This window comes from Amblyomma mixtum, chromosome 7 (genome assembly GCF_055824585.1).
Source record: "Amblyomma mixtum isolate Tamu chromosome 7, ASM5582458v1, whole genome shotgun sequence".
In the NCBI taxonomy this organism is placed as follows: Eukaryota; Metazoa; Arthropoda; class Arachnida; order Ixodida; family Ixodidae; genus Amblyomma; species Amblyomma mixtum.
In genome coordinates this window covers 104,636,968-104,649,218 of record NC_143018.1, presented here as the reverse complement: position 1 = coordinate 104,649,218, position 12,251 = coordinate 104,636,968, and the positions used below count along the sequence as shown (strand labels likewise).

Genomic DNA, 12,251 nt, shown 5'->3' with positions numbered 1-12,251 from the left:
AGCTGCAACGCGCTCTCGCACTCTCATGCTGTGCATTGCATATCGTCTTTTTAGTCTACTAACAATACAATCAAACTAACATTCGCGTTTTCAGCTGCATCCTTTGGCGCGGACAACGCTGTGGCAGAAACACGGCACTCGGGTAATACACGTTGGCACATACAACACTGCTGCAGAAACGTGGCACTGCAGCATAGGCTGCCGGCGTACAGTACGAGAATTGACATTAACGCTTTCAGGTACGTGGCAGTGGTGTCCTACTGGGAAAAGTGTGCTTTCGCACCATATTTCGTCCTTAGAAATGCTGAATTCTGCTAACCGCAGGAAATTTTTTCAGCGCTTACGAAGACTGCACAGCCGGCCCATTTTCAGGGCTTAGAAAGACGACCCAGTGTTGCCTGTGTCAATTTGTGTGCGCTAAAAGTTACTCCGAGAATTGTCGAACTAGTCTCAGAATGCATGCTACTGTTCTGAAATATGATTAGGCTTAGTTAATTCGACCACACATTCGGCTTTATTAGAAGTTAGACCTTTCAATTCTGTATTATTTTTTCTTTCTACCTGTTACAATTTTCCGTGCGTTCATGAAGGTGGGTTTTAATTTGGAGACCGAATTGGGGAGCCTGCTTTTTAAAGGGATAGTTTTTGCATTATCAGAGAGTCCTTGCTATTAATACAGTTGTCTGGTCAACTATGTTACAGATGATTTTAGTCGCGCCAGACATGTTTCGCTATTGTAAGTGGGTGTCATGCTGTGCTTGTTCCTTAACTTGGTTTAAATGTTTTCGTACATGTCATTATTAAAGAGGTGTTAATTTATGTGAATTCATCATTTAGCTGGCGGCGCGTTCTTTCAAAGAAATTTGTGTTCCAGTAGACATGGGTGGATACATCTGTGCGCAGGTGATACTGTGCACTAACTTGCTATTTTTTTCGGTGAAGGCAGCTATTAAGAAAGAAAAGCACAATAATTTTCAGTAGCATGCAAGTGGTGTATCAATATTACTGGCAGTCGCGGCTGGATTGTAACTTGGAGGCTTACAGAAAAGTTTTAAAATTAATTCTGTTCAATGCGGGAGTCTATGGAAAGCAAATTACAGGTGTTTGAAAGAAAGAGACCAAAGGAAATTAGAAAACACAGTCAAGCTAATGATATCCTGGTGGAAAATAATAGATGTAATTATATTTTGGCGTAGCTTGTTCTGAAAAGAATGATTAATCGATGATTTTCTAGGATAAGAGACTGGGCCGTAAAGAAAAAGAGGTAGTGCAGGAGGCACCGTAGAGATAGAGGAGGGACAAAGGTCACGAAATGAGCTGAGATTAGGCTGGCGCCTCTGTAGTTATTAGGGCTAATTGGAAATTAGTAGTATGGAAATTAGTAGTAAAAATGTATCTAGTGAGCTAAACCTGAATGATGACGCCGAAAGTAAGATTGGGAGTGGTGTCTGTGCTGGAGTGAGCTTAACTTCAATGATGACATTGACGAGCAACGATATGAGAGGCATTTTGAAAGTTTTGTGAAAGTTTCATTCTGTCCCGGACTTTCCATCACCAACCAAGCTGACAAGGGCGGGTGGCAGATTATTTCTTTGTTTATTCGACGGCCTGGCATGCTAGTGATTTGGCCCGAGCAGATGGCACGACGAAGTCAAAGTATACAATTAAAACCGTGAGAGTTAGTTAAGAGCGCTCGACTTCCAAGACAGCAGTAGATTATAAATAGAATAACAGCTACCAGCATCTTCTGCCAAATTTTTTTATACAGAGTTGTAGCCTAAATTTCGCATTAATGTGACTGTTAGCGCGTATAATGGGCGACCAGCAACACCTTATGCTCAAAAACAACCACTGTTCAAATGGTTACATCGAGTTATGAGAGGTCTACACCAGTTATCCACAGGCCAATCAAATTGCTGTATTGGCGCTAGAGGAATTCGATACTTTCACGGCGAAAAGGATTTCGCAGGTAGACATCTTCAATAGATTAACTACGAAAACCAGCAATCGCTGATGACCAACAAAACGGAAGTCATATATGTTGCGGTGAGTGAAACCTAAGGTGAAACCATAACTTGGAGAAGTAAAAGGGACAGCGCGCCCTGTAAGGACGCCTTCTTTACACTGACAACAGCCTATAGTTGTCTTCCCTGTTTGCGTCTTTCATACGTTTTTACAAGCACCAGCAAAAAGGCGGTTTAGTGAATGTTTTCATAGACCTTAGAGTGCTGTAGACATGTTCAGAGTACCGGACAGCGTCAACATAAATTATGAGGCATATTATTGTGAACCGCAAGCTATAAGACAGAAACAGTCGAAAAAAAAAGAAGCGTGCACTAAGCAGGCAGCCGAGAAAAATTTAGATCACCAGCACATACTTTTAAGACACGACTTTAAACGGCTGCACGCTTTTATAGCTGAGGCGCTATGGTCATCATTAAAACTTGGGACAAAAAAACATCAAAACATCAAGCTCATAATTTGAACTCTGCAGGGACATATTTTCTGCACCTGCAGAGAATAACCCTTCTGCGTTGTATAAAACTACACAGATCTTCCTTGCACCATCGCATTAGAATAGATCATCACCATCAAACATATGTATACGTATGTGCGTATTTCATGTGTATACATCGATATACATCGATATATCGATGTATATCGATGTATATTTTCTATATATAATCAAATATGTATATTTTGATTCCACTACATCATCGGTCATTGATGTTTCATCAGGCGTCGCACATGGCTCTGTTGTGGTCGATTTCATGAATATATCAATGATCTGCCCCGCCATTTATTGAAAAACATTCGCCTTTACATTGATGACTGCGTGCCTTATTATACAAATTAAGCACCTGAGCATCACGATCTTCTTAACAAGTCTTCGTTAAACTCAAAATACCTAATTCCTTGTTCACATATTTGTAGAAAGATAGTCGTTCAAAGAAAAAAAGTGCTGAAACAAAGATTTTTTTTTATAAAATTCAGGTTATGTGGTTACCTAACCACATTGATCTGATTTCCAGTAGAGCTCTTGAAAGGCCCCGAAACTTATCCAGCAATTTTCCTGTTGCTCCACTAAATGCCATGTTACATACAAAGCCCTGGTCTGCCTTATTCTTGAATACGGCTGCGTCATTTGGAATCTGCTAAGCTTGTGGCTATCAACAAATTTCAATCGGTTCCAAATAGGCTGTGGGCTTTTGGTAAAACATTTTTGCCTCCTAGTCTGTATGATCAAAGGCGGACTCCACTATGCCCTCGGCGTTGCACTAAATGCTCAACGTTCTTGAATAGGTTAATGCCCCTTTCTAATTAGCCGATTTGTTTATTTATTTTATTTAGAAGATACTCGGAAGATCGAGCAGGAGGGAGAGTACAGATACATATTACAATCTATATTAATGCTTTGGAGAATATACGAGTGCTTGGTTCAAGTATATGCCCATGACGCCTCTCTTTCCCACATCCCTCGCTGTCATCCGGTTATTCACACTGACTGGCATGCTTTTCGCACTAATCTCGCCCCCGACTCCTTTCAATCCTACGACGACTGGACGTCGCGCATCTCTGCAGCGCTCACGTCCAGCAGCCGTCGCGTTCGCTCTCGTTACCCAATCCAAGACCCAGATCCTCACGTTCTCCGTTTATGGCGTCGCCGTAAACGTCTTCAACGCTCCTTTCGCTCCCAACCACACAATGCCCAACTTTCCTCCCGGATCACTGCTCTGCGGGCCGAGATCGTCGCCCACTGCGCCTCCCTCGAGCACTCTCGTTGGAGTGCTCTTTGTGATGGCCTTGATTCTTCTTTCCACTCGCGATCCGCATGGTCTCTCTTTAAATCCCTCCTTGGCACTAAGCCTGCCCTTGCTCCCACTCTAGCTAAAGCCCTCACTCAGGGGACTCCCTCCGAAGTTTTTGATCAACTCGCCTCTCTCTACCTCCCGCCCCCTCTGGCACCCTCCTACCCGGTGTATTCAGGTGGACCTAACCCCGATCTGGACCAATGCTTCACTCTCCGGGAGCTCGAATCTGCTCTGGCTGCTAATGCTACACGCTCGGCTCCCGGTGAGGATGCCATTACATACACCACACTTCGTAACCTTCCTGATTGCGCCAAAGAATTCCTCCTCCAAACCTACAATGAGGCCTGGCAGAGCGGCTGCTTGCCGAGCTCCTGGACATCCTCCCTTATTTCTATGATTCCAAAGGCGGGCAAACCTCCCTCTCTCTCTAACCTCCGCCCAATCTCCCTGACGTCGTGCGTTGGTAAGACCCTTGAGCGAATGGCTCTGACTCGCCTCTCTGATTTTCTTGAGGCACGGGAGTTCTTCCCCCATTCTCTCATTGGCTTCCGACGCCGCGTCTGTGCACAGGACATGTTTCTGATTCTCCAGCAAACGTTTCTGTCCCCTACACCCACTCAAATTTACGCACTTGTGACCGTCGATGTTCGCAAGGCCTTTGACGGTGTTTGCCACGATCACATCCTTTCTCAACTCGCCTCTTTGGATTGTGGCTCCCGCATGTACTCCTATATCCGCTCATTCCTCTCTAACCGTGTGGCTCGCTTTCGAGTAGATACCCACTTGTCTAACCCACACCACCTCACCCGTGGCACTCCTCAAGGTGCTGTTCTCTCTCCTACCCTTTTCAATCTCGCTATGGCCCCTCTCGCCTCCCAGCTAGCTGAAATTCCCGACCTGCATCATATATTTTACGCCGATGACATCACACTCTGGTGTTCATCTGGCTCTCCCGGTCACGTACAGGACACCCTGCAACGTGGCCTAGATCTCATCGACTCCTTTCTCACCACCGCTGGCCTCTCTCCTGCTCCTGAGAAATCCGAGCTTCTCCTTCTCAACCATTCCTCCTACCAGCGCTCACACAACCACTTCGTCTCTATCCACCTTTCTGGCTCTCCCATTCCTGTCGTCACACAGTGCAAAGTTCTTGGCTTCCCTTTGCATGCGGCTAAGAATGTGCAAGCCCTCCACCGCGCTGTCACCACCTGCCACTCTGTAACTCACCTCCTGCGGCGCGTGGTCACTCGACGCTCAGGTCTCCACGAGGCTCACGCGTGCCGAGTTGCCCACGCGCTGGCCCTCAACAAGGTCTTGTACTTTGCACCCTACGCTTCCTTCACTCAGACTCAACTTAACGCTCTCGAGACTGCCCTTGTGGGCCTCTACAAGGCAGCTCTCAACCTCCCTATCACTACCTCTACCACTAAGCTCTTTGCCACAGGCCTGTTCCATCCTCTTCGTTCTCTTCTCAGTCTCCATCGTGACTCGCAGCTTGCCCGGCTTTCCCTTACCCGTCAGGGTCAGTGGTTATTGACTCAAGCGGGTATCTCGCCCATTCCAATCTCCCCGTTTACCTCTCCTATTCCCACCCCCGCTCCCAATCTTCGTATCCTTCCCCTCCCGACCAACATGTCCCCCGTCCTGCACGCCGGACGTCGTCATGCGGCCGCACAGCACCATTCCCCTCTCTTTGATTCCCAGGGTGTAGCTTACACGGATGCCTCTTTCGTGGCTCCTCGAGGTTCCTGCGGCTACGCCCTGTACCATCCACACCTCCCTGCTCCTGAAACCCACACCAGCGGACCGTATCTACACCCTCCAGACGCATTGTCCCTCGAGGTTCTCGCCATTGCGCATGCCCTCCAGTCATTTGCCCTCCTTCCCTCTCTCCAAGAGTACACAGTCTATTCAGACTCCCAAGCCGCTATACACAACATACAGAAACGCACCCTGACCCCTTCTCTCCAACAGGAGGTCGAACGAGCGGTCTCCGCACTGCAGCCTTCCATCGTTTTCCTCCGCTGGGTCCCTGGGCATTCAGGGATTGACGGCAATGAGCTGGCCCATCAGCTCGCCCTCGACACACTTTTCCGGGCACCGTTGATCCCCTGGCCCAAGCCCTCGGAGGACGGTGGGAGACTCACCCTTCGCCGCACCATAAAAGAGGTCTACCTTGAGCTCCGCCTCGACAAACGCCTTTACCCTCCCCCTCATCCATCACTCACGGTGCCGGAGTCTCGCCTTCTTCGGCACATTCAGATGAATGCAGTTATCACCCCGTCCCGCCTCTTCCTCTATCGCTATCGATCGGACCCTTCCTGTCCCAACTGCCCCTGTATCTATGCGGACCTGGCCCATTGCCTCTTCTATTGCCCGGCTGCTCAGTAGTCGGGTTCCTTCCCCCCACCCTCTCTATCCATCACCACCTGGCTCGACTGGCTTGGCGCTGAAGGGGAAGAAGAACAGCGGCTTCTGGTCGCCCAGGCGGTCGAAATGCTCGGCCTATAAATTTTGGTCGAATAAAAGTCTTTTACTACTACTACTACTACTACTACTACTACTATGCCCATGAAATGTTTTCTACTTGATTTCAGCCTTGCTGTTCCCTTGTTGTTCGCTTGTTCCTTGACCAATTCTTCTTTCCTCACACTTAACGTTACGCCTTTTATTTTCCTTTCGACAGGTCGCTGGACTGTTCTCGATTTAATCACAACAGCCCCCTTCCCCCCGTTAGAGTCTATGACTCTAGCAACACGTGAATGTGTAAGTTTTGCAAGCTGCAACTATTATGCGAGCTGTTCCTGCGAAGATGTACCACAATTTCTTAAAATAGGCTCTTTCAGTTAGCATTGTAACATCACCTTTGGCGGAGAAAGAAAACAGGTGAATCATGTTCATTGAACTGGTTACTAATATCTAGTAATTAACTTTTTAACTCTTGCGGATGGGCGGCTGTTTTAAATTAGATATTTTTTGCACGCCGAGATTGATAGTCGTTTCACTTTTTAGAATTTAGACGACGCGATTAACTCGGGCTCTCGGGCCTTGACGTGGGCGACGCAACGACACCTGTTGACTGAACCACATGGCACAGGTGTCACGTGAACTTCGCTCTGCCGTCTACCCTGGAGAAGAGAGCATAGGCTAGAAACGCTGGTGATTAGCATCGCAAGCGGAGGCTGGAAAAAGAACGTCATGTGGAACGTGGTTCACGGAGTGAAGTCTATTTGAGGGCGTATCAGCGCATGTACCAAGAATGCATGAAACTAAATGCGCGCGCGAAGGCCATAACTTGAGTTACAGCACCGAACGGAATTGAGTTTTCTAAATTCTAAAAAGTGGAATGGATATTGCTGACTGTGAGCTACATATTTCTAATTTAAACCAGGTGTCCAACTGTAGTAGGAAAAAGTTAACTATTAAAATAGTTTAGTTTACCGCCTTACTAGTTAGAAAGAATCGCATGTTTTCGGATGTTCCCAACACTTGCACTCAGACGCGACCTCTAAACCTCAAAATGCCTATCTTAAAAAATTCTGGTTCACCTTCGCTGAAGCAGCCTGTAAACTTAAACTTTCTTTCTGAGGGATACTTGTGAGCTGCTAACAACGTGAGATTACCTGCTAAAAGCGCTCATACGTAGTCTTATTCTTCGAACTGCGTCCCGCGCTCAAGATCTGCGGTAACTACTTGCCTTGGATAGATTTTTTCCATTACCGCTTTCAGTACCTCAGTGGTTTCTGAAACTGGAGTATCATTTTATACTGTTGAATATCACTTGTACTTGATATCGATGTTTAGTTCTATCGTTCTACGTTAAGTGTTTAATTATTTGCGTCCCTATCGATCGCTGCAATTCCACTTGGCTGTATGACGGTGATATGGGCGCACAGTATGAAGTGTGCTTTATTTTTATTCTGACTATTCAGGCTCTTTTATGTCCGAGAGCGTTTCTCGCTATTACGAACGACATTAAAAATGATTGCTTTATTCTGCAAATTTTACAAATTATTCAACTTGTCTTGTCTAGGCGCCTATGCCATAATTTTCTGCAACCGGCTCGCTTGCCCGTTGCGTCACTCTTGCACTCAGTTAGCCAGGAAGCGCAGCGTACAGGGCTTTCATTCTGCTCAGTTCAAGCCTTCCACCACATTTCGTCATTTTGAATAGATGTCGATGCACAAGGCTAGAAAATCTTCATCTTGTGTTCCTTATTAGGCTTATTTACGAGTACTGCCACCCTCTCATTAATGTTGGCGGATTCGTCGTTTGCTTGCTATTTTCTTGCCCAAGGAGAATACCATACATAATTCTGGCTTTCCCGGTGAATAATAATAACAGAATACGTACCCGCCCGAAGCAGTGTATAGCTTGCTTATTCTTATGATACTTGAAATGACATGAAAGGTTTTTTTTTGCGCAAAAGAGATCACACATAGAAAAACAAGATGACAGGACGAACGAGTATGAAATCAACTATCCCGACAGCCACTAGTTATTTATCTAGTTAGTTATCTAGTTATTAATAACATTCGCTTTGAGTACATGTGTGTATTGCGATTTTTTTTGCATGTGTGTTCGCGCTAAGTGCGGATCTGTATCGCCTACCCATGGCATTACGAATTGATGTGAATGATGTGACCCTCGCCTTCTTTCTGTACTACCGCTATCTCAAGGAGTCGGGACCTTCAGTCAAACTGTTACCACAGCTTTTAGTTCCGGCTCCTCCTGTGTAAGAAAGGAAAACAAACTTGAACTTGAACTCTTGCCAATGCTATCCTCATCATGTGCCATTACATAGACAACAGTTCCTCAAACAGCGTGGCTAGCCAAGCCTCACCCGATAACGAACTTGAACCGAGGCCAGTTGTTTCGGAGGCGCTCAGGACTGAAGCTCAGGTATTGTATTACATTACCGCAGGAGTTGCCATCCAGGCCAGTATATCATTGCAATTAGCTCCCTTTCAGGTAAATGGGCGCATTTCTTCGTTTCTCCTCAGGTCAGACTTTACAGCGTTCTTTAGCATTAAATAGCATGGCTTCATTAGCCCCTGGACCAGTTCTTTGTGTTCAGGGCCCACCGCAGGCGTAGTTGTGCAGTTGGTCTCGCTGACCCCCATGACTAGTTTTTTTTTTTGTGGGTGGTTCGAAACCCGGATCGGCGAGATTTCTTCCACGAAATGCCGGGTTTTGAACGACGTTGGCCACTTCGTCTGGCTGGCCACATGACTCGTTTTTTTTTCTGGGGTGGTTCCCGGGTTTCGAACCACGGAAACCAGATACATATGCTCTATTTCAACTGCATTGCATGCATGCACGAGGGTGGGAAGGAAGGAAAATGGTCATAAATACCATCTCCGCACTGGCTGCACGTCACGGTCCGCATCATGCCTATTCGTGTGACGTTGTATTGTGCGTAAAAGTCATCGTTTTCCGGCACCTCGATGGGCAAGCACGAGGGCCCCTGCAGGCACGTCGGGTTCGGTCCGCGTCCTGGTAAGAACAAAAAAAAAAAAGAAAGGCAAAGTCTGCTTATCACGGCAGCCTCGCCCTGCGTTAACGCTGAGTTGCAATAAAAAGCACATTGTGAACGGTCAATACACGGTTCAGTGATCGAAGGACGTCAAAGTGCGAAGGCTGATAGCTGGAGCGGAAGTTGCTGCCACTGGTAGGCCGGTGGTCCTATCCCACGACGTCACAGAGTATTCAGCTACTCGGGCCAAATAATCCCCAAGAGATATAGACTTGGAGAGTAGTCTCATTGCTTTACTATGTAGCACAGGGTACTGTCGCGAGACGTTGTGGACGATGTCAGTATAACTGATTCGTTGCCAAGTGCTGCAGTTTGCAGGTTAGAGCCGCATTGGGGCATAGACACATTGTGGTAGGGTGACGTACTTGCTGACTGTTTCTGTCTCGCCTTCTAACTCACGCGAGATGATGGAGAAAAGAAGGAAATGATATATGTCTTAAACGTCGGAGTATCAGTGTTGCTTCTGCCTCACTTTTCCAAGCATATCATCGATTAGGAACCCCTGAAAGAGATATATGAGTTTAAACTGCGGCTCTCCTCCCAAAAGCGTCCAATTAACGTTTGCTACAGAGCCCGAAACCCAGACTCAGGATTGCCCCCCAAATTTAACAGCCTATTTATCCTGATTGGTAGAAAGAGCCAATTATTCTCTTTGGAGAATGTAGTTTTCCAAATACTGACCGGCTAGACTTAGGGCGACTAACTGCGGGCAGTTGAGAAGGAAAAAAGGTGAAATATGTATGTTTCAACTTTTGCCTGAAGCAAGCTGGGCTTAAACCGATTCGCATTTCTGCCAGAACTTCAACTATTCTGAATATAATACTATCCAAAAACTCCGAATGCTCATCATTATTTACTCAGCTGTGTGAAATTAGTGATAAGGCTATTCACGTCACGGTGAAGTTTTCGCCCACATCTCCCAAACATTTGAGTAAACATTCAGCTTGTACGACAAAATAAATTATAATGCAATCAAGAAATAAGTGCAAGCGTTTTTGCCCTTTTATGACCATCGGTCGATTTTGCGAAATTCCGGGGAACGAATTTAAAAACAAACTGATTCCAAATGCAAGTTTTCGTACAAACCGTCTAAACCATGAGTCCTGAAGAGTTCCAGAAAGTTTAAACAAAAAGAAACGAAAAACGACTTTATTTTGCAGCAGAACAGAAAATAAGGTCGAAGCTTACGATCCATGCCAAGCTGATGAGGACATGTATATACCTAGATGAAATGCGATTTATTGACCAAGAATTGTTTTAACAGCTCTACCTAAAACCTTTATCAAGAGCCCGAGAGTTTCTGGGCAGTAGTCACCCTTCTAGTAAACATTTGCGAACGCTGCATAATTACGAAAGGCACAGGTTAAAAACAGGCACAAAGATGGCGGGAAACACGGTTAAGTGCACTGTGTTGTCTGTCCTCTTTCTGTTCCTTCTTTGCCTGTATGTGTCGCCACTATGCCGCGTCCGCAAATGCTGCCATAGGTACACCACGACCGCTCCATCTCTGGCGCTGCTGAACACCTCTCTTTCATTTAGGTGTTCTTTCGAAGGGCCTTTAAAAGGAATTAAAAGGGGGCCTATTTCCGAATCTCGAAAAACCAATACTCATGCTTGCTTGTATTTTGATAGATCTTCGTTGGCAAGCCATAGCTATCACGGCGTTTATGCAGCTTCCGGAAAGACGCCCTGGTGCAGGTACGGCTGTGTATACCTTCGCTATGGAATAACATGCTATTGCATGGAATAGAAGCACATTGGAGCCAAGTATGCTGATCGCCTTCCCTCTCGTTATTTGTGACAGAATTAAGGGTGTCCAGCGGTCGTAAGCTATATGAAATCCGTACAACACCAACAATGATGTTTTTTTAGGTTTTCAAGTATGTCTTAAATTAATTATTTTCCACCCTAGGCCCATTCGACATAGTACAGGTGTGGGTGAATTGTACAGTTTTCACACCCGGATCAAATACGAACCGTCTCTAAACAGATAGAAGTAAAAAAAAACGGCTTTTTTTTCTGTCAAAGGACTCCCTTCTAGCGAATGATGTCGACAGATTCTCATGAACCTGCTAGCGAAAGAACGCATGCAGTGGCAAATGAAAAAGGATAGTCCCCTCTGTACGTTGTCCTACTACTCACGCTATTAGGTTCAAAAGAATCAGCCGATCCTATTGGCTAGAACGGGACCTTTTGACAGGAAAAAAGCTGCCTTTCTCTGACTTGTGTCCGACTACAGCGTTGCTACCAAATTGAATACGAACTGAATAGTCGTTGTGATTGTTCGCTACCTGTGCGAATATTCTTACAAAATGAATATTCATGTGAAACAACGAAGCACTTGCGGCGACGCCCGAAAAAAATTAATTAAAGATGTATATCTGTTCAAAAACGCAACCCTGATCTACACTGCGGGACCAGCAAAACGAAGTCAATGTATTAACCCTTTGTCCATCGTGCCATACGAACAGGGAAATAGAATTTTGTTACAGATGACAACAGAGAAGAAACTGCAGCCAATCTGACATGAGAGGGGCGACAGTTTGAGAAACGGCCTCCAATGTCAAGCATGAAGCCAGGGTTGGCTAAAACTAGATGGACCATGCAACCTGAATCAGATTTAAACACCATTGTGCGATATCTTCGCGTGTGCTAATAGGGCATTCTTCATGGCAGCGCTTGATGATGATGATATATTCCTCGCGTTTAATGGCGCATACCCATGGCGGGGGATTGGCCAGGGTGCATAGTGGATACGAACCCAAACAAGGAGTGGAGTATTTGGATAATTTAGGGACTGGTCCTGCGGTGTATGTTTCTTCGGTGTCGTCGTTGTTTCCTCTGGGCTGCCATTTTTCATCTTAACACCCTTATGTGCGGGGAATATGAAACCGTCCCACGAA

General features: G+C 45.9%; 1 protein-coding gene across 1 annotated transcript in view; it reads right to left on the bottom strand.

The window, feature by feature from the left end:
- The window catches only part of LOC149337080 (salivary peroxidase/catechol oxidase-like), a 47,101-nt gene that overhangs the window by 26,873 nt on the left and 7,977 nt on the right, over positions 1 to 12,251 (bottom strand). Inside the window, exon 3 of the mRNA XM_089554319.1 lies at positions 9,168 to 9,308. Within this exon, the coding sequence (XP_089410445.1) occupies positions 9,168 to 9,308 (141 nt within the window). The remainder of the gene's footprint in view (positions 1 to 9,167; positions 9,309 to 12,251) is intronic.